Source organism: Caenorhabditis elegans, chromosome III (assembly GCF_000002985.6).
Source record: "Caenorhabditis elegans chromosome III".
Taxonomy (NCBI): domain Eukaryota; kingdom Metazoa; phylum Nematoda; class Chromadorea; order Rhabditida; family Rhabditidae; genus Caenorhabditis; species Caenorhabditis elegans.
Window position 1 is genome coordinate 576,589 of NC_003281.10, and position 22,725 is coordinate 599,313.

The 22,725-nt window shown below is 32.9% G+C and overlaps 3 protein-coding genes across 7 annotated transcripts; all 3 read right to left on the reverse strand.

The window, feature by feature from the left end:
• Window positions 1-357: 357 nt before the first annotated feature.
• Window positions 358-979, reverse strand: gtf-2H5 (General transcription and DNA repair factor IIH subunit TFB5). Its single transcript, NM_064811.9, has 2 exons — window positions 866-979; window positions 358-563 (listed from the first exon to the last, which is right to left on the reverse strand). Exons 1-2 carry the CDS (start codon window positions 971-973, stop codon window positions 456-458), a joined length of 216 nt encoding a protein of 71 aa, NP_497212.1. The 5' UTR covers window positions 974-979; the 3' UTR covers window positions 358-455.
• A 116-nt stretch (window positions 980-1,095) lies between these two features.
• On the reverse strand, window positions 1,096-10,521 carry helq-1 (Helicase POLQ-like). 2 transcript variants are annotated; one of them, NM_001027740.7, is made up of 12 exons: window positions 10,434-10,517; window positions 8,982-9,413; window positions 8,747-8,925; window positions 7,906-8,274; window positions 7,715-7,807; window positions 7,529-7,665; window positions 7,305-7,479; window positions 3,931-4,405; window positions 3,065-3,300; window positions 2,739-3,005; window positions 1,477-1,638; window positions 1,096-1,429 (listed from the first exon to the last, which is right to left on the reverse strand). In NM_001027740.7, exons 1-12 carry the CDS (start codon window positions 10,507-10,509, stop codon window positions 1,259-1,261), a joined length of 2,772 nt encoding a protein of 923 aa, NP_001022911.1. In that variant the 5' UTR covers window positions 10,510-10,517; the 3' UTR covers window positions 1,096-1,258. The 2 variants fall into 2 exon arrangements, with proteins under 2 accessions (NP_001022911.1, NP_001379571.1); NM_001393258.1 differs by having other exon boundaries at window positions 1,106-1,429; window positions 8,982-10,521.
• A 69-nt stretch (window positions 10,522-10,590) lies between these two features.
• On the reverse strand, window positions 10,591-22,199 carry Y55B1AR.2 (Flocculation protein FLO11; the record flags this gene model as incomplete). Of its 4 annotated transcripts, none has more annotated exons than NM_001381694.3 (9): window positions 10,627-11,154; window positions 11,656-11,784; window positions 14,801-15,041; window positions 15,378-15,555; window positions 16,783-17,007; window positions 17,339-17,535; window positions 18,661-19,305; window positions 20,058-20,172; window positions 21,437-21,529. In NM_001381694.3, the coding sequence occupies 8 exons, from the start codon at window positions 21,515-21,517 to the stop codon at window positions 11,679-11,681; spliced, it is 1,788 nt and encodes a 595-aa protein (NP_001368045.1). The 4 variants fall into 4 exon arrangements, with proteins under 4 accessions (NP_001366825.1, NP_001366824.1, NP_001368045.1 ...); NM_001027744.5 differs by lacking the exon at window positions 10,627-11,154 and adding an exon at window positions 22,140-22,199 and having other exon boundaries at window positions 11,679-11,784; NM_001381692.1 differs by lacking the exon at window positions 18,661-19,305 and having other exon boundaries at window positions 10,591-11,154; window positions 21,437-21,531.
• Between the last annotated feature and the right edge of the window lie 526 nt (window positions 22,200-22,725).

A 22,725-nucleotide genomic window follows, 5' to 3' on the forward strand; every position in this document is an offset into this window, starting at 1 on the left:
AAAAATAAAAAGTTGTCTAGTTTTGTTAGAAACGGGTAATTCATGTATGCTGCATTCAGAAAATCTAGGTTTAACCCTTCGAAAACTATCAGAAAGTGGCAAAAATGACAATTTTTGGCAAAAATTCACAATTTTGAAACTCCTCTAAAATGGTTAGTTTTAGAGTTAGAGGACTCAAAATTGATTTTCTGACACTATAAAATTGCCTTTTTCAATTTCTAATAGTTTTGTACCTTTTCCGAAAAAATTTTTTTTGCCCAAATAAAAAAAAAGGACAAGTTGAAAAGTTTCAAGTTTGCAGATCAAAAGGTTTTTTCCCTACACAGAAAAAAATAATGATTCCAAATCGCCTAAAACATGAAGCCTGTTGAGAAATTAATTGTTTATTTATTTAAATGGGGTTTAAGAACAAAATATACGAATTTTTAGTTATTTTCAGATGAAATTAGCTTGATTTATTTGTCAACAGCCTCCGGATTCATATTTTCCATGATTTGTTCCACCTTGTTCTCCAGCATTGGAACGATCTCCTTTTCGATGAACAAATGCGTATCGTCGAGTTCCTATAATTGAAATTTCATGTTTGAAAGTGCTACGTTTTTTTTTATGTTTTAAAAATTCCAGAAAATTAAAAGTATTAAATTTTTAAAAAAATCGCAAAAATTTTAATTGAAAAATTCAAAAAATGTTGAATTTCTGCAATGTTTTATATCGTACCAATATTTTTTTTTATTCCGAATTTTCCAAATATTCTTTCTTTTTAATTTGAATGTTTTGCCAAAAAAATTGGAAAAATTGTAAAAATTTAACAAAAAAAAATTCGAAAAAACATTGCAAAATATTTAGCAGACCTATAATCCCTTACCCTGACAATGAACTTGGATCCGAGCTGTCTGGAGTCGTCCAAATGGATCAGAAGTTGACGAAAAGCCGGATCACTCGTCACCAACACTCCCTTCTTCACGTTCACCATGGCTTTCTGTAAAATGTGGTTGAAAATGGAGAAAAAATTGAAATTTTGGAGAAAATTAGATATAACCCTGGTAAATAACAACCAGTTAAATTAGAGAATATAAAATTAATCAACTTTCCAAAAAGTGATATATGTTTCTGTTCAAAACCGTAAAAAAATGAAAAAGAAAATGAAATTTAAAAAACCTAATTATAAAACAAGAGATCCGAAGAAAAATTGAGAAAAAAGAGAAAAAAATTTAAAAAATACATATAATGATAGCACGCTCTATTGGACAAAAATCTTTTAAAAATAATTAAAACTATCGGTTGCGACGCCCCAAACGTCGAGTTCTTCCATTTTCTCATCAACTTGATCGCGTAGTACCATTCGTGCGCTGGCGATGATTGAATTCGCTTGAGCCATCCGAATTGTGCCGAGCTCTTGAACTAGTTTCAGTGGATTTGCTCTTGCAATCTGAGAAAAATTAATTGATTTGCAGAACCACAATTCGAATTTCTCACCATTCCAACGGTTTTATAACCAGCTTTGAATAAAATTGCGGCCCGTGCTTTCTTGATTCCATCAACTGTCATTAACGGTAAAAGTTCCGGCTGGGCAGCTTCAGAAAGTCGTTGAACAAGTTCAGGAAGTAGTTTTCGTAGAGGCCACATCGTGGTGATTTTCTGAAAAATTGCAGAAACGTTATTTAGTTTGGTTTTCTACCATTTATTATTGAAAATTAACCGTATTTTTGAAAGGGTCTGCTAATTATTAGCAGACCCAAGTATGGTCTGCTAAATATTTAGCAGACCCAAGTATGGTCTGCTAATTATTAGCAGAACCAACTATGGTCTGCTAAATATTTAGCATACCCATGGGTCTGCTAATTATTTTCACATGGGTCTGCTAATTATTAGCAGACCCAAGTATGGTCTGCTAAATATTTAGCAGACCCAAGTATGGTTTGCTAAATATTTAGCATACCCATGGGTCTGCTAAATATTTTCCCATTGGTCTGCTAAATATTTAGTATACTCATTGGTCTGCTAAATATTTTCCCATTGGTCTGCTAAATATTTAGCATACCCATGGGTCTGCTAATTATTTTCACATGGGTCTGCTAATTATTAGCAGACCCAAGTATGGTCTGCTAAATATTTAGCAGACCCAAGTATGGTCTGCTAAATATTTAGCATACCCATGGGTCTGCTAAATATTTTCCCATTGGTCTGCTAAATATTTAGCATACCCATTGGTCTGCTAAATATTTTCCCATTGGTCTGCTAATTATTAGCAGACCCAAGTATGGTCTGCTAAATATTTAGCAGAACCAACTATGATCTGCTAAATATTTAGCATACCCATGGGTCTGCTAATTATTTTCCCATTGGTCTGCTAAATATTTAGCATACTCATGGGTCTGCTAAATATTTTCACATGGGTCTGCTAATTATTAGCAGACCCAAGTATGGTCTGCTAAATATTTAGCAGACTCAAGTATGGTCTGCTAATTATTAGCAGAACCAACTATGATCTGCTAAATATTTAGCATACCCATGGGTCTGCTAAATATTTTCCCATTGGTCTGCTAAATATTTAGCATACCCATGGGTCTGCTAAATATTTTCCCATTGGTCTGCTAAATATTTTTTGTTGCCTTTTTTGTCGGAATCTTCAATTAGCCGAAATACAGTCAATATGGGTTTCAAATTGACGGAAATTTAATGGAAAACCCAAATTTCTTTACGAAAACTACCGAAAATGATCTTTTTTTTCCAATTACCTCTGAAAATTTAGCAATTGACGCGGCCTGTGAAATCGATGACTGCAGTGTCGCCTGAAGCCATCCCTTCTCCACGCCAAATCGTTCGGCTACCGTATACATTGGCTCGTGATTCCAGATTTTTTGAAGCATCAGCGCAATGTAAAGTCGCATTCGAGGAGTACCGGCGGTCAAATCGACACGTGTAATGATGGCTTCTAGTATGAATTTCTCTTCGAGACCACACTCGGCCAACAATTTTCGCTCGCTTGACGGGAGGGCGTTGTACTGCAAATATTTGAATTTTTGGGGCTGAATTCAATTTTAAAATTAAAAAAAAAGCTTACCATTAACAAAAATAGATCCCAATTAATATTACACACTTGTTCATAAGGTGTAATAATGAATAATAAATGAAAATGCGACGCAAAAATGACTCCTTGATTTAGGGAAGAAACGAGGTCAGCGTGCAGACGAGTCGCTTCGTCCGGGTCGAAACCCGCATTGAAGACTGCATTTCCAAGGTCCGATGGTGAGATTTTTCCTGGTACTCGAGGAATACTTGACGCTTGCGCAGAAGGCTCTGAAATCAAAATAATTATTTTTTAATTCGAATAATTTTGTTTTTATTTCAAAAAACTTCGGATCATTTAGGAAACTCTTCAAAACTCTTTTAGAAAATCGAAAAAGGTAAGAAAATTACAATAAATTTCCAGAATAAATTCAAAAAATCTGAAAAAACTCAAATATGTTTTAAAAAAGATTTATTTTAGGCTAATTCGTTAAAATTTCTGGAATTTTCTAGATTTTTTTGGAGTTTTTAAAGAATTTTCAAATTTTTAATTTTTTTAAAAGTTTTTTTTATGGAAATTTTTTTGAAAATTGAGGTTTTTTCTTGGGATATACTAAAAATTTTATTATAATTCAAAAAAAAAAACTCAAAAAAAAATCTCAAATTTCACTTTTTCAGAAAATTCGAAAACTTTCAGAAAAAATTCCAAAAAAAAAACCTAGAAATATCCATAAATTTCAGCGATTTTCAAAAAAAAAATCAGAGATTTGAAAATTCTTTAAAAAATCCAAAAATACCAGAAAACATTCTAGCGAATCAAAAAAGGTCAGAAGCTGAAAATAACCGTAAACAGCTCAGAAGGTCTATAAAATTTCTGAAAATTCCAAAAAAAAACTTTGAGGTAATTGCAGCAAAAATTACCTGAAGCCACATCTTGCTCCAGAGGCTCAATAGTAATAAAATAGTGTTCTTCAAGCCTTTTCACTGATGATTCAACCAGTTTTCGAATGTTTTCCGGTGATTCTTGAGCATAAAACAGTGAATATCGAACGGCTGTCATTATTTCTTCAATATTTTCAGCCAATTTCAGCACTACACAATCCAAAATAAACGATCCCATTGACTCTTCACTTGACAATGAGCTCATACATCTTGGAATATCTGATTTCAGCATTTCCCTGAACCATCTCTCCTCTTCGCCGGCTTTTATAATTGTAATACAGTCTCCTTTTGTATCGAATCCGGCACGTCCAGCTCTTCCGGCCATTTGGAGGTATTGTGCTTTGCCGAGACGTTCTCTTCCAACCATTGGTGCTTTTATGATGACACGACGGACGGGAAGGTTCACGCCTGCTGCCAGTGTGGACGTTGCGCAAACCACGTAGATTAGGCCTTCCTGAAAATATGAAGGTTGTGGAAAAAAATAAATTTTATTATTATTAGCAGACCCAAGTATGGTCTGCTAAATATTTAGCAGACCCAAGTATGGTCTGCTAAATATTTAGCAGACCCAAGTATGGTCTGCTAATTATTAGCAGACCCAAGTATGGTCTGCTAAATATTTAGCAGACCCAAGTATGGTCTGCTAATTATTAGCAGACCCAAGTATGGTCTGCTAAATATTTAGTAGACCCAAGTATGGTCTGCTAATTATTAGCAGACCCAAGTATGGTCTGCTAAATATTTAGTAGGCCCATGGGTCTGCTAAATATTTAGTAGGCCCATGGGTCTGCTAATTATTAGCAGACCCAAGTATGGTCTGCTAAATATTTAACAGACCCAAGTATGGTCTGCTAGATATTTAGCAGACCCAAGTATGGTCTGCTAATTATTAGCAGACCCAAGTATGGTCTGCTAAATATTTAGTAGGCCCATGGGTCTGCTAATTATTAGCAGACCCAAGTATGGTCTGCTAAATATTTAACAGACCCAAGTATGGTCTGCTAGATATTTAGCAGACCCAAGTATGGTCTGCTAAATATTTAGCAGACCCAACTATGGTCTGCTAAATATTTAGCAGACCCAAGTATGGTCTGCCAATTATTAGCTTTTTTGAGATTGAGCAGGTGTGGTTTTTTGCTTGATTAGAAACTTTTCTGTTTAGTTTTATTTTTTTTTTTTAATATTTGGGGTATTTTTCAATATTTTTTTTCGAATTTACTGTTTTTCTAATTATCAGAATTTTTTGGAATGGTTCTAAAATTTTCGAATTTACTCAAACTTTTGCAAATTTTCGGATTTGTTTTTTACACTTTTTGTATTTGTTACGTATTTTTTTGCATTTTTTCCCAATTTCTTTTTCAGAAATTTTTTTTTCGAACTTTCTACAAAAATTTTCAAATATTCTGGAATATCCATTTTTTGAGATAAGTGAATTTTAAATTTTTAAACAATTTTTTTCATAATTTCTGTGATTCTTTTTAATGACCGAAAATTAATTTTTATACAAAAGGGATTTTTTTTTCAAAAGACCTAATCCATAATTAATTATTTGATTTTTCTCGAAATTTCTGTAACTTTTTTTCGATTTTTTCAGTTTCTATATAAAATTTGCCGTATTTTTGTAGAATTCTCTTCGAAAAAATCTATGTTTATCTATTTAACTTTTAAACAATTTTCTTTCTGAAATTTCTGTTTTTTTTTGTTTCTGATGACCGAAATTTGATTATTATACAAAACGAACATTTCTTTTAAAAAACTACAATCCAGAATAAATTTTTTGATTTTTTTTCACTTTCTGTATTTTTTTCGAATTTTTTTTGAAATTTTTAAATCGTTTTTTTTTCCGGCAATTTCATAGGAGTTTATGTATTTTTGTCTAATTTTCAGAAAAAATAATTATTTTTAATGACCGAAAATTAATTTTTGTAAAAAGGGGATTTTTTCTTCAAAAAACCTAATCCATAATCAATTATTTGTTTTTTTTTTCGATTTTTTCAGTTTCTACATAAAATTTGCCATATTTTTGTAGAATTATCTTTTTTAAAAAATGTATTTTTTTGTAATTCTTTTTCGAATTTTTTGAAATTTCTGTATTAGTTTTTAATGGCCGAAAATTAATTTTCATGCAAAATGAAATTTTTAAAAAACCCATAATACACAGCCAATTATTTGATTTCTTTTTCAAATTTTCTTTATTTTTTTCGAATCTTTTTTTGAACTTTTTAAATCGTTTTTTTTCCGGCAATTTTATAGGAGTTTATGTATTTTTGTCGAATTTTCAGAAAAAATCTAATGTTTTGTAATTCTTTTTCGAATTTTTGAAATATCCAAGATAAGTAAATTTTAAAACATTTTTTTCGAAACTTCTGTAATTGTTTCAATAACCGAAAATCAATTTTTATACAAAAGGAACACTTTTTTCAAAAAATCAATAATCAAAATCGAAAACCAAAAAAAAAAACAAAATTTTAGTTTAGTTTTTCGATATTTCAAAAAGGATGCAAGCTTTTTCCGTCATTTTTCTCTAAAATTTTGAAAATCTACAGCACTGCAACTTTTTCCTCACGAGGGACGAGGAAAAGTGGTTTCTAGGCCATGGCCGAGGGGCCGACAAGTTTCAGCGGCCATTTATCTTGCTTTGTTTTCCGCCTGTTTTCTTTCGTTTTTCACAGCTTTTCCCCGTTTTTTCTTATTAAAACTGATAAATAAATATTTTTTGCAGATGCTAAAACAATTTCCAAGTAAAAAAATGTATTCAGTGGGCAAGCAGCGGTGAAAGTGGTCAATGCAATATGATGGATTACGGGAATACAAAACTTAAACTTTTTCTGAAACATGATACATATGCTGCTTAAATGCTGAGACTACCTGATTTTCATATCAAGACCGCTGAAAAAGTTTTGAGGTTTCCAAAATTCAACTTTTTGTGCGAAAATCTCGACTTTTTCACCAAAAAAGTTGAATTTTGGAAACCTCAAAACTTTTTCAGCGGTCTCGTTATGGAAATCAGGTAGTCTCAGCATTTAAGCAGCATATGTATCATGTTTCAAAAAAAGTTTAGGTTTTGTATTCCCGTAATCCATCATATTGCATTGACCACTTTCACCGCTGCTTGCCCACTGAATACATAATTTTTTACTTGGAAATTGTTTTAGCATCTGCAAAAAGTATTTATTTATCAGTTTTAATAAGAAGAAACGGGAAAAAGCTGTGAAAAACGGAAGAAAACAGGCGGAAAACAAAGCAAGATAAATGGCCGTTGAAACTTGTCGGCCCCTCGGCCATGGCCTAGAAACCACTTTTCCTCGTCCCTCGTGAGGAAAAAGTTGCAGTGATCTACAGCACAAACTCACCATAAATGCAGCCTCAACACATTTTCGCTCATCTTGTGTTAACCCCGAATGATGATAGGCCACTCCTGACAGAATACACTGTTTCAGCACAGCATCCATCCGTTCATCATCGTTATCCGACAAGTAGGACTGCAGAAATGCATCACTTTCAGCTCTTTTAGCTTGTCGAATATGTCTGAAAATTAATTTATGATTAGAAAATAAATCCACACGTGGCACCCTACGCTGGAAGAGTTTTCGCAATTAAAACAGCCACATTCTCACAATTCTTCTTGTTCGGACAGAAAATTACGGCCGAATTTTTGGGAATGAGCTTGGCGAGCAGCTGGCAAATTCCATCTGGATCAGTTGATTTTAGATTCTGAAGAAAATTTATTCAATTTTTGAAATTTCTATAATTGTCCGCTTACATTTGTAGGGAGATCCCCAGCGGGGTTCAGATCTCCGTTTTCAGAAACTTGGTGCATCGTTTGCCCGATTTTTACGAATTCCGTGAGTTCTACCTGTAAAACATAATTTTTAGGAAAATTGGATTTTTCTGGATTTTTTCACGAATTTTTTTCGAATTTTCACGAAAATTCTAAATTTTCAAGAAACTTACCGGTCGGAAATTGGTGCTATACACAAAAGCTCTCAACGCGAATTTCAGGTCATCAATATTCGGCAAAGTAGCTGACATTCCCACTATTTGGCCGGTGCCTTTGTACAGAAATTTCGCCAGTAACTGTTCTAAAATTGCGCCTCTTCCACCATCTCCAATCATATGTAACTCATCCACAACGACCATTCCAACTCGATCCAGTTGTCCTTGAGTAATGAGAGAATTTATGAGCATATTGGCTTTTTCAATGGTTGCCACGTAGACTGATACTCGTTTTCGACGTTTTATCGGCGGAAATCTTCCTTTATTCGATGCATATTCTTCGATATTTATGCCAAATGCGTCTTCGAATGGAGCCAACGCTGATATCTGGAAATATACGTATTTAGCAGACCCAACTTCGGTCTGCTAATTATTTAGCATACCCAACTTCGGTCTGCTAATTATTTAGCATACCGAACTTCGGTCTGCTAATTATTTAGCATACCCAACTTCGGTCTGCTAATTATTTAGCATACCGAACTTCGGTCTGCTAATTATTTAGCATACCCAACTTCGGTCTGCTAATTATTTAGCATACCCAACTTCGGTCTGCTAATTATTTAGCATACCGAACTTCGGTCTGCTAATTATTTAGCATACCGAACTTCGGTCTGCTAATTATTTAGCATACCCAACTTCGGTCTGCTAATTATTTAGCATACCGAACTTCGGTCTGCTAATTATTTAGCATACCCAACTTTGGTCTGCTAATTATTTAGCAGGCCCATCACTAAAAAGGTGTCTAAAATAGCTCGAAATCGCTAGAAACCTTCAATTTTCAAGCATTTTCATGGTATACCTTTTCCTGAACTATAGCTACATATGGGAGCACTAAAATAGCGTTTCTCTTCCGAACAATAGCTTCTCGTAGCATCAAAACTTCAGCAATTAGCGTTTTTCCAGCTCCGGTAGGCAGGGAAAGAATACAGTTTTCTCCATCGAGTAGTCGTTTGTCGGAGAGACATTCTTGTTGCCAATCTGCAAAAAATTTGTGAAAGTTCAAAATTTTTTTTCCAACATTTAATAATTGTTACCGTAAAATTTATCCAATTTTTTGATCTTTCTGTACATTTCCATATCACGTTCTGGTAGGCATTTTGATGGATCCAGCGTCAGTGTTTCAGGCCTTTTTTCTGGTGCTGGAGCACATTTTGACATCAAAACTTGCTCATTTCGAAATGATAATCCAAATGGATCATCGTCATTTTCACTTTCATTATTCAAATATGCAGCTGTCCGAAATCCATCGGCCAATTTGCTCAAAGAACTCCGTTTAAGCACAGGCGGCCCTATTTTCTGTTGTATCGGGGTCACCGTGGATTCCTCAAGTGCCCGTTTTCTCGCAGGTGGTGATGTAACGGAGACGGGCGGCGGCTCATTTTCAGTCGATGATGATGGGGATTGTGGTGATGTGGATTTTAGTGGACATACGTATTCTCGAGATGTTCGAGGCGTTCGTAATCGTGCTGGAAATTTGAAAATTTTAATTATCTCTTAAAAAATCGTCGAATTAAAAAAAATATATTATTGAAGAGTTTTGATAAGTTCAACGCATCAGTAAGAACTTTAACTCTTAAACTCTTTTTTTAAAATTTATTTGGAATGAAGAAATTTCAAAGCAAATGCATTTCGGGATTTTATTCGATTTTTTTTTTAATTTTCAAAAGTGTTTTTTCTCAGTTTTCTGAATTTATTTGGAATTTTTTGAGTTAACTATTTTTTTACTTAATTTCTAATTTTTTTTCAATTTTTCCGGATTTTTTCGCTGTTTCCGGAGTTTCCAAAAATTTCAGGATGTTTTCCGGAATTTTTTTGAATTTTCTGAATTTTTTTCAGTAATCTGAACTTATTCGGAAGTTTTTGAGTTTAGTTTTTTTTTTACTTTTCAAAATTTTTTATTTCAACTATTTAGGATTTTTAAAAACGATTTTCTTGATTTTTGGATTTTCAAAGGAAGTACATTTCGGGATTTTCTTCGAATTTTTTCGATTTTTTTTTTAATTTTCAGAAGTGTTTTTTTTTTCAGTTTTCTGAATTTGTTCGGAATTTTTGAGTTAATTTTTTTAATTTTCCGGATTTTTCGCTGTTTCCGGGTTTACAAAAATTTCTGAAATTTTTCCGGAATTTTTTTTTGAATTTTCTGAAGTTTTTTTTCAGTTATTTGAATTTATTCGGAATTTTTTGAGTTTACCAATTTTTTTTTAATTTCTAAAAATTGTTTTCAATTTTCCCGGATTTTTCGTTGTTTCCTGAGTTTCCAAAAATTGCTGAAATTTTTCCGGAATTTTTTTTTGAATTTTTCTGAATTTATTAAACATCTCATTTTATTTTTGAAATTTTCTCAAATTTTACGGATTTTTTCGCTGTTTTCAGAGGTTCTAAAATATTCTGAACTTTTTCAATTTTCTGGGTTTTTTTTTCAAACTTTCCAAAATGTTTTGGTTTCTTCTTGAAATCCACGTTGCCTTTCCATACAAAAAACCTACAAAATTTTGGAATAGGCGAAAACGGATCTTCCTCTATTTCTGCAGATTTGCACCTTCGTATCGGTGTACGGTTCATGGGAAACCCTGAAAAGATACGTGGAAATTCTGAAAATCTGGAATAAATTCAAATATAGGTTAAACACGCAAAAACGAACAATTAGTAGTTAAAAATTTAGAATAAAAAATTTAAATAAAAAGCTCATGGTGGATTTATCGGAATCATAATTGGGCTGGGGGCACAAAGAAACTCATAGAATATATATATATACAAGACAATTCGAAAAAAAATTCAAAAAAAAATTCGAAATTTTTTGAAAAACACAAAAATATGCGAATTATGGGAGAATAAACTTGGCTTTTTGGATAAAAAACTCGTAACCGGCTAAGTAGAAAGTTGGGATAAAATTGTGCATTTTTAGAGATAAAATTGCACGAAAAGTCATGTTGGAACCGGTTTTTAATTGACATTTAGGGTATAATTCGTCAGAAATAATAGGATGGAAAATGCATTTTTGAAGTTTCAAGCGAAATTTTGCTGAGAAAATTTGTGGGAGAAAGGCAGAGGGGACGGGAAAATATTTTCAGGTAAAGAACAAAAATGACTATTTTTTGGGGGGATTTAATAGAAATGAAGCAAGTGAAGTCGGAGAATCGTGTGAAATCGATGGAGTTATTAACAGACTTCGAGCCATTCGACGAGTTGAATTTGGGCGGAAAATTGCTGAAATATTGAGGTTTTCATAGAAATTATTCAATTATTTAAGTCATTTGAGTGTCAATTTTCGTTCACGTTTGGATTTCTCATCTTTTCAGAAAAACGTTGAAATTGTTGTATCAATTTTTGGTATATTCTCTATTAATTTTATTTTTAAAAAAATTAAATCAGCAGTAAATCTTCTTATTTTATTTTTATTTATTTACCTAAAAGTTTTGTTCAATTAAAAATAATATTTAAAAAAAAAAGACCCATGGGTATGCTAAATAATTAGCAGACCAAAGTTGGGTATGCTAAATAATTAGCAGACCAAAGTTGGGTATGCTAAATAATTAGCAGACCAAAGTTGGGTATGCTAAATAATTAGCAGACCAAAGTTGGGTATGCTAAATAATTAGCAGACCAAAGTTGGGTATGCTAAATAATTAGCAGACCCATGAGCATGAAAATTGGCACTTTTTTCGCTAAAATCTTCAATTTTCCATCAAATTTCTCTTAAAAATTCACCTTTTTCACCATCCTCAGACGTTTCAGAAGCACTCGTCGGCGTTGTCAAAATGCCGGGCGGTTCCATTTGTAGATGTGGAAGACTCTGGCTTCGATGTCGCAAGACGCACGGCGGCGGCCACGGAATGTCTGAAAATTTGTAGAATTTTGGTGGATTTTATTAGAAAAGAGGAGCGTAAAAAATGGGCAAATACTGAAATACTACCTTGTGTTAATACTACTTTTGCTTGAATACTACTATTGCTAGAATACTACCTTTGCTAGAATACTACCAAATTGCTAGAATACTACTATTGCTAGAATACTGCCATTGCTAAAATACTACTTTTGTTGCTTAAATACTACCTTTTCAGAAAATTTTATAATTTTATTCATTTTTTCATTGGAATTCTTATTAAGTACTATTTCTGGTCAGATATTTTGAATAAGAAATAATTCACACAGCATTTTGTATTGTGTTAAGCACTAAAAGTGGCTTGAACGGTTTTATTTTGGGATCCAATAGGAGAGTATTAATTTGTAGTGAAATAGGTTTAAATTAAGCTGTGGACCGTTCTCACAAAAATACTCCGATTTCAAAAATTGCCAATTTGTGATTGAAATGGTTGTAAAACAACAATAAACTAATTGCAGAATTCAAATATTTCTTCCCAGAGTGAGGTTGTAAATACCCACACTTGTTCATAGTTTTACGACTACATATCGTCTCCTTTTTGTTTTGATGACACACAGTTATGGCTAACTGATTCAAACATATAGCTACTAAAGTATTTCACTTTCAAACACTATATCTACAAGCAAACATATTTGCTTATCAATATCAGCCATATTGGACACCTTAAAAACAAACTCTCATGATGGCTGAAGAAAAACTTTTTTTTTTGAATTTTTCAAGTTTTTTTTTAAGTTTAGGTATTAATTTGCTCTGATTTATCAAGATATTAAACAGCTATTTGATTTTTTCATACAATCTGGTTTGTCGCCTATTGATGGCGCTCTGTTCATAATCCCAAAAAAAACTTACAATTAGAAAAGTTATTTTCAACTTTGAACGGTGTTTACTCAAGAAACTTAAAAGTTAGAAAAAATTAAATATTGCAATACTGATAAACACACTACGAGCTACATTTCTGGTGTTAACCATTTTCCTGTATCTCTTCTGGTTTCTGAGCTACGTTGTGTTTATATACTCAGACGCTGTTAAAATTTCATTTCATACTATTCCAAACTCTAGCCTGTAGCTCAAATTTCAGTTGTCTAATAAAAATTCTGTCAACTGACAAAACATTTGTCGCACTATTTGGCACATTTGGTTTACTGCGAATAATGTCAAATGGTGTATTCTTGCAGACTTATGTTCAATTTGAGACAAAAACAACATAAATTGTAAAATTTCACTCTTTCAGGTTTCTTCACGGATACACAATGCGGATACGTAGAGAGAAGTTTTAATTGATTAAGAAATAAAATTATTTTCATATAAGTTTTTAATTGTTTCTTTAAAATTATGCTCACCATTTTTTCGCAAACTCATCTTGTGTAATTGAGCATACATAATTATGTAAGAATACACAATTTTGCATTACTCACATTAGAAAAATGTTCAAAATTAAAAACCAGATGTTTTGTCAGTTGACTGTTTTTTGATTAGACAACTGAACTTTGAATTACAGGCCAGAATGTGTAATAGCATGATGTGAAATTTTAACAGTGTCTGAGTGCATAAACACAACGTAACTCAGCAACCGAAAGAGATACAGGAAAATGGTTAACTGAAGAAATGAATGTAGCTTTTAACACGTTTATTAATTTTGTAATGTTTTATTTCTTCTACTTTTTAAGTTTCTTAAATGAGCGCCGTTCAAATTTAAAAATAACTTTTCCTAGCCTTTTTTGAGATTGAGCATCATCAACATGCGACAACAAGAATGTATGAAAATATCAAATAGTTGTTTAATGTCTTGATACATCAGAGCAAATTAATACCTAAACTTTAAAAAAAACTTGAAAAATTCAAAAAAAAAGTTTCTTAAGCCATCGTGAGAGTTTGAAGATGGGATATGTTTTTAAGGTGTCCAATATGGCTGATATTGATAAGAAAAAATATTTTTGCTTGTAGATATAGTGTTTGAAAGTGAAATACTTTAGTAGCTATATGTTTGAATCAGTTAGCCATAACTGTGTGTCATCAAAACAAAAAGGAGACGATATGTAGTCGTAAAACTATGAACAAGTGTGGGTGTTTACAACCTCACTCTGGGAAGAAATATTTGAATTCTGCAATTAGTTTATTGTTGTTTTACAACCATTTCAATCACAAATAGCTAACAACTAAAAGCGGAGTTACTTTTTGAGAACGGTCCACAGCTTAATTTAAATCAATTTCACTACAAATGAATACTCTCGAATTTGATCCCAAAATAAAACCGATCAAGCCACTTCTACAATACAAAATGCTGTGTGAATTATTTCTTATTCAAAATATCTGACCAGAAATAGTACTTAATAAGAATTCCAATGAAAAAATGAATAAAATTAAAAAATTTTCTGAAAAGGTAGTATTTAAGCAACAAAAGTAGTATTTTAGCAATTGCAGTATTCTAGCAATAGTAGTATTCTAGCAATTTGGTAGTATTCTAGCAAAGGTAGTATTCTAGCAATAGTAGTATTCAAGCAAAAGTAGTATTAACACAAGGTAGTATTTCAGTATTTGCCTAAAAAATGTCTGAAAATGTGATTTTTCGTGTGATAAGCAGAAAAATTGTGGTAAAAAATAAATAGTGAAATTGCGTGAAAATGTCACTCTGAATTGATGTATACCTGTCTGAATTCCAATGGATCTAAAATATTTGTATTTAATGCCTTTTTGGAAAATTCTATATTTTTTTGAATTTTTTTTTTCGAGTTGCTGAATATTTCGATTTTTTAAATTTTCCAAAATTCTTTCCAACTTTATATAAATTTCTGAATTTTACGTTAATTTTCTTGAAAAAAAAAACTTTTTTTTTTAATTTTCAGGAAGTTTCTAGATTTTTTCTCATTTTCCTGAAAGAGTTCCGAGTTGTCTTATGATAATGTCTAAAATTTTATCAGAATTTCTGTAATTCATCTCGAATTTGGTCCGAAATTTCCAAAAAAAACATACACTCTTTTCGGTAGATTCGATCCACGTGGTGTTGGGAGACGCGATCGGGGAGTCGGAATTCTAGAAGCTGTCGGAGTTCCCATTTTGCTCAACGCATGAGCTCCGTCAATCGATTTACTGGAACAAATCGATCCGAGCGATGAGTGTACCGATGTGGATTGTCGATTATTCGCGTCTTGATCACTTTGCCACGACATTTTTCGTTCCGTAGATTGATCGTTGAGGGCGGCTCGGCGGAGAGCTGAAAGTTAATCGATTTTTATGAGATTTATGACTAATTTTCAAATTCTGACAAAAATGATAGAAATTGAAGAAAAAAAAATTGTCGAAACATGTTTGATTGTGCTATAAACCAAATTTCCTTGAATCGCAAAAAAAACAATTTTTGAACTTTCCAAATTTCAACAAAATATGATTTTTTAAACATTCTAAATAGTTTCAAATTGTTTTTTTTTAATTTTCCAATTTCTAATTAAATAGCAACTTTATCAATTTCTTTTGGCTTAGTTTCAATTTTTTCACAATTTTACATTTCTTCAGCCCCCAAATTGAAATTTTAGCCATTTTCTTCTCTTACCATCTTCTTGTTGTTGAATCAGATCCTGTAGTCCCTCGAGATTCGATGCCGTCATTGTCCCATTGACACCCGAACGAGCGCCAATTGACGATGCGACTGAAGCCGGTCGAGACGGGGTTAATGGATTGATGGTGACGACTGGAGGAGATGACTTTTGGAGGGTTGGGTTCATGTCTGGCTGAAAATGTTTTTGAGTTAGAGGGAAAATGGAGGATTTTTAGGTTTTTTTTTTGATTTCGTCAAAAATAAACAAATAATTTTTTTAATTCAAAAAAAAAATTTTGCAACACATTTTTGAAAAATATATACACTGCAACTTTTTCCTCGCGAGGGACGAGGCAAAAAGGTTTCTAGGCCATGGCCGAGGTGCCGACAAATTTCAGCGGCCATTTATGTTGCTTTGTTTTCCACCTGTTTTCTTCTGTTTTGCACCAAATTTTCCCGTTTTTTCTTATTAAAATTAATAAATAAATATTTTTTGCAGATGCTAAAACAATTTCCAAGTGAAAAAAGTCTGTATTGAGTCGGTAAGTAGCGGTGAAAGTGGTCAATGTAATATGATGGAGTACGGGAATACAAAACCTAAACTTTTTCTGAAACATGATAAACATGCTGCTTAGATGCTGAAGCTACCTGATTTGCATACCGAGACCGCTGAAAAAGTTTTGAGGTTTTCAAAATTCAACTTTTTTGGTGAAAAAGTAGAGATTTTCGCACAAAATGTTGAATTTTAAAAATCTCAAAACTTTTTCAGCGGTCTCGTTATGAAAATAAGGTAGTTTCAGCACCTAAGCAGCATATGTATCATGTTTGGAAAAAAGTTTAGGTTTAGTATTCCCGTAATCCATCATTTTAGATTGACCACTTTCACCGCTACTTGCCGATTGAATACATAATTTTTTCATCTGAAATTATATTAGCATTAGCAAAAAATATTTATTTATCAGTTTTAATAAGAAAAAACGGGAAAAATCGGTGAAAAACACAAGAAAACAAAGCAAGTACAAAATGTCGTTAAATGCGGTGTATTGTGTGCGAACACCGATTTTTCGCATTTTTTCTCCGCCCCCGTTTGAAAAAAGTTGCAGTGATATAGCTAGATACTTGGGTTATTTGGTCAAATTTCAATTTTTTGAATTAAATGCTCAATTCTGAAACAAAAGGTAATTCATATTATTAATATTTAGCAGACCCAAGAGAAAATATTTAGCAGATCCAAGGGTATGCTAAATAATTAGCAGACCCATGGGTATGGTAATTATTCAGCGAAGGCAGATTTTAGTTTTCGGTTAGAAAAATGTGAGAATATATAGTTTTAAATTTAAAATTTCACCGTTTTTTTTTAAATTCTTTTATAAAAATTAACTCTCAAACGCAAAATCCCAAGCAAAATTAAGAAAAGTACCATTCTAACGCCGGAAAACGCGCGTCGGTTAGTCTGATTAGCTGTAACACTCGATTTGGACATTGTGGAGTTCTGCACAGACGGACGTGGCACCGAGTTGACATTATGAACACGAAGGACACTTCGTGTAGTTCGAGAGGACAATGGGGTAGTAGTCGTGGACAATATCGGATTCGTATTCCCATTGTTAGGTGGTGTTAGCTTTTGAAGACGCGCCAGCGTACTCTGGAATTATTATTAAAGGGGTAAACACAAATTTAGGAAGAAAAATCAGAAAAAAAAATCCCCGGGGTTGGTTAGAGGTTGATAAACCAGAAAATCACAGGTTAGACACAAATTAATGTTAATATTCACACTTATTTGGGGGTCTGCTAAATATTTTAAATATTTTAAATATTTAGCAGACCCAATTTTCGAATATTCTTGTAAAAATCGAGGTTTTCCACAGAATTTTCAGATGATTTTTTGTTTTTCAGTTAGAAAATCTTTTAAATCAACTATTTTTACTGCAAAAAGTGATTTTTAACAAATTGGATATGCTAAATATTAGCCTTACCGAATGTTTCACATTAAACGTCGCACTTCCATTCGTATTCCTCAAAAATTGCTCATTGGTCGGCCGGGGGCTCACAGAAGTGCTCCTTCCCGTTCTAAATGAGTCATTTGCTGCTGGTCCGTCTGTCGTTGTTGTCTCTTCTTCGACTCGTACAAGGGATTGGGTCATTGCGGCCATATTTCGATTCAGGGAGAGTCCTAAAACATTATTTTATGGGTGGATGGGAGCATAAAATGATGAATGACGTCTTCATAATCGAGGCAAGCACAAAAATAAAGAATAATGAAATTTAGGTCTGCACATAATATTTTGCAGACCCAAGATGAAAATCAACTTAAAGGAGGACTAACGATTCGGACGATTTTGAACGTATAGACCCAAAATGAGCTCAAATGAACGAATTTCGTAATGAAACTGCTCAAAAATTATTCAAAAAATTTTTTTGGCGGTTCAAAATTTTGAAAAAATTACACTGATTTTTCTAAAATCACGAATTTTTCCGTTTTTTCCGTGTCACACCTGTTCGAAGTTGGATATTTTGGAATTATCGTCCTTTATTACATATATTGGTAATTAATCTCATTCGATGTCGTCGATTAAGGTACATTTAAAGCCGATAGGTAACCAAAAATCATCGAAATTGGTCACCTATCGGCTTTAAATGTACCTTAATCAACGAAACGAAATGAGATTAATTACCAATATATGTAATAAAGGACGATAATTCCGAAAAAGCCAACTTCGAACAGATGTGAGACGGAAAAATGGGAAAAAATCGTGATTTTAGCCAAAATCTGTGTAATTTTTCCGAAATTTTGAACCGCCATAAAAAATGTTTGGAAATTTTTTGAGCAGTTTCATTACGAAATTCGTTCATTTGAGCTCATTTTGGGTCTATACGTTCAAAATCGTCCGAACCGTTAGTCCACGTTTAAATTGAAATTTCAGACAAATTGGAAGCTGGGGGAAATAGTGAAAATTCTGGTTTTTGAATCAGTCGTGAATCAGTCGCACGTGGTGTCAGCGTGTCTCATTTTGGTTTGATCTACGTAGATCTACAAAAAGTGCGGGAGAAGAGACGCAGAGTTCTCAACTGATTTCGTATGGTTAAGAACGTGCTGACGTCACATTTTTTGGGAAAAAAATTCCCGCATTTTTTGTAGACCAAACCGTGATGGGAAAATTTGACACCATGTGCAAAATTACACGTGTTCCGGCGTGAAAACAGCCGAAATTCAGGCAATTTGAAATTTGGGTCTTCTAAATCGTTAGCAGACCCAAAACATGCGAAAGATCACGGACAAAAACACGAAGCGACTTGCCTTGCAGCTCATGCTCAACACAATTCACAACATCATCAGGCTTTTCCTCTTCTGCGTCAAAGAACACGTCCTCTTCCTCGTCTCCAACACTATTTTGATAGTTCAGAAGTAGTCCAGAATCCTCCAAAAGTACTGAAGAGATCACAGAAACATTGTCAGGCGACGAGGATCTTTCCAAAAGCCATTCGGACACTTTTGCACCTGGTGGAAGGCGCGGGAGGCCCGGGGATGGTGGAATTTGCGGGGCTTGAACAATGGGTGCTTCCTGGATTTTCTGATTTCCTGCTCCATTCAACGTCATCTGTTTCCGCTCATTTCTCTCAATCCCACCGAGCAACATCGCCAAAAGCTCGGCTTCTTCCTCGTCCATAGGCTCCGCTTTCCGTTGATCCTCTGGCAACGATGCCTGACGCTGTAACTTCACTCCCAGTGGAGCCGAATCGATTCGGGAACGTCCCCCGCCGCCGCCGCAGTGTGAAGCTGGAGCAGAGTCTGGAATCTCGTCGGGTGGTACTAGCGCCGAAGCGGTCATTGGTCTTGGTGACGCGTTTTGCGAGTTTTCTTCAGAGTTTGAGACACGTGTTTCGTCCTGTTCGCGGACTGTCGAGAGATCAACTCGTCGGCGGTGACGCTCTTCTTTTTTGGCTGAAAATTGGACAACACAACATAAATATTTCAAGCAATAACGATTTTCTATTTTTAATAGTATATTTTCTGTAAATTTTAATGATTTCTCAAGGTTTCACCTGGAAAATCTATTTTAATCATGGTTTTTGTTGCAGGAAACTGGTGAGAATAAGTTTTAAATGAACATTTTGCGGAAAAAACTGATTTTTGGAACAATTATAATTATTGTTTTGAAAATTTGTAAAAATGATGATTATTACAATGATATTAAAATCATTTTCAAAATCATTGTAATATTCATCATTTTCACAAATTTTCAAAACAATATCTCTAATTGTTCCAAAAATCAGTTTATTATGCAAAAAGTTGATTTAAAACTTATTCTCACCAGTTTACTGCAAAAAAAACCACGATTAAAAACGATTTTTCAGGTGAAAACCTTGAGAAAAATATTTTCAAAAAAAAAGAATTAAATATTTTGAACTTTTTTTGTGACAATTTTTGGTAAACCTAGAATTTTACGCCCGAAATTTCTAAAAAGAATTAAAATTTCGGAGATTTTTGGTGAAAACTAAAACTTTAAGTAAAAGATATTATTAACAATTTCAGAAATTTCTAAAAATAATCAAGTTTTTGTCAATATGAAATTTTTTTAAATAATGTTTAATTTTCAAGAATCGAACTTTTTTCTTGCAATTACAACAAATTTACAACAGATTTACAACGAAAAAAAAGTGCTTTTCACATGCATTTTCCATTCAAAAAATTACCTCGTTTTGCCTGTGATTTCGCGATTTGTTTGCTCAATATGGAGGCACTTGCAGGCAAATTCAACTTGTAAATATTACACATTGTGGCTTGATCTGTCGATGGTTTTCCATCTTCCTGAAATATAGAAATATTATAATTTTTGGTTTTTTAATACAGAAAAAAAATGATGCACAATTTCTCATTATTCAATTTTTATTCACAAATTTGGGTCTGCTAACTGTTTAGCAGACACAAACTGTGATGAATTATCAGTTTTTAGCTATTCCCTAGTTAAAAATTCAATCTTTCCTGTTTATTTTACAATTTTTCTTGATTTTCACTATGGTCTGCTAAATATTTAAAAAACCAAAGTGAAAATATTTCACAGACCCACTTTGATGAAATATCGGTTTTTAAACAATTTTTTAATTAAAAAATCAATATTTCCGACTTTTTATCAGAAAAGCAATGTTTTTTTTTCGGATAAAAACTGATTTTTTAAGAAAAAACTCGAAATTGAACTAAATTTGCTCATTTTTTCAATTTTTTTCAACCAATGTAGGTCTGCTAAACATTTAGCAGACCCAAACTGTGATGAAATATCGGTTTTTAAACAATTTTTTACTTAAAAATTCGATATTTACGAGATTTTATTGGTAAATTAATTGTTTTTGAATAAAGTTTAGTAGAAAAGTAAGTCAGAATTGAACTGAAATTGCTTATTTTACAACTTTTCTTGACAAATTTGGGTCTGCTAAATATTTGGAAGACCCAAACTGTGATGAAAAATCGGTTTTAAAAAATTTACTAGTTAAATATCGTATTTTTTATTCGAAAATTAATGTTTTCTCGAATAAAAAACTAATTTTCGAAGAAAATTAACTTGAAATTGAACTAAAATTACAACTTTTCTTGACAAATTTGGGTCTGCTAAATATTTAGCAGACCAAAAAATTAGTTAAAACTCAATATTTCCGAGTTTTAATAAGAAAATTAATGTTTTCTCGAATAAAAAACTAATTTTTGAAGAAAAAAACTCGAAATTTAACAAAAGTGGCTCTTTTTTTCAACTTTTTTCAACCAATGTTGGTCTGCTAAATATTTAGCAGACCCAAGAATATACACAATATCGATTTTTAACAGTGTTTTCTCTGTTTTTCTGGTTTTTGAGACAATTTCAACAGATTTTCGTTCAAAAAAAAAAACGGTACTTGTGTATTATTTCCCCTCATTTTAATATTATCCATTTTAATAAAACGTGATGTCCATTTTCCCTCATTAGGCTCAGAAATGATTATTTCCTAAGCCTAAAAATACAAAAACTCCCCACGTTTTTATTTAAAATTATATTTTTTCAAAAATGAGGGGAAATATACACAAGTACCAAAAAAAAACTCACACTAAGCTCATCATCGTCAATCGTAAATTCGTACGTCATTTTTTTCGACGTGGCAGCAGCAGTTGCGGTGGCGGCAGCCATTTCTGGCGATTTCTGAACAAGAAACGATGAGGGAAAGATGTCGTAAATTGGTAGAATCTCATAAAATCCGAAATTAGAGCGATTACAAGAGCGAGATAAAAAACATAAACGACGAGGCGAAAAAAGACAATGAAATTCAATAGAAAACCGGGAGAAATAGCGTGGGAGAGGCCGGAGACGCAGAGAAAATGTGGAGGAAAAGTGCGCGAAATAATCCGGCTGCTGCTGCTGTTTTGCCCCGGTTTCCTCCTCTATTGATTGAGAAATGTGCGAGAGAGTGTGGAATGCCGGAGAGACGCAGACTGTTCGATGGAGCGCAGCATGGCTAATCAAGTGGTGAGGGACGAGAGTCATGGGAAATTGGAAAAAAAAAGACAATTTTTTTTTGTTTTGTGCATTTTACAATAGAAATATGGGCCTTTGGGAGTTTATGACTGAAAAAATTGAAAAAAAGAACGATTTATTTCTATCTTTGCGACAAACTGCGGAAAAATTGGATTTTAAAAAATAATTTAAAAATTAAATATTTCCAAATTTGAATTTTGCTCATTTTTCATGTTAAATATTGCAAATTGCATGCTTTTATTCATTTTCTAGCCGCACAAAAATTCAGAGAACTCACACAATGCTCCTCTTCGTCAGTTGTAAATTTGAATAATCGTTTTTTCGACGTTGCAGTCATTTTGGAAAGTTTTTGCGAAGAAAATAAAATTAAATCTAACTTTCATTGCAAAAAAACAATTAGAGTTACGTGGAAAGTTGATTTTTTACTATTTCTCGTGAAAAAAAGTGTAACGAGTGGATTTTTCGTAATTTCTTGCAATTTTTCAATTAGAATTTAAATTTTCGAATAATTGTTTTGAAAAACTTAATGGAAAACAGGCATTTTGGCTGGAAAATAGACAAAAACGAAGAGAAAATGAAAAAAAATAATTCAAATAAATTTTGTGCGTCAAATAAGGTGCCCGGTCCGCAGCCACAGTGTTTGCACCGAACAGGAACTACAGTACCCTAAAATAGTATTTTCCTCGATTTCAGTTTTTGAAACTTGCTTTAAATGAACGAGTGGATATAAAATAGAAAATAAAGCTTTATTAAAAGAAAATAAGTGAAAATCTGATTAAGAATTTTCAAAAAAAAATCTTTTCCGAAGAATAAATCGAATTCCTTCACTATTTTTTCGAGATAAGAAGTTTTAAGAGAAAATG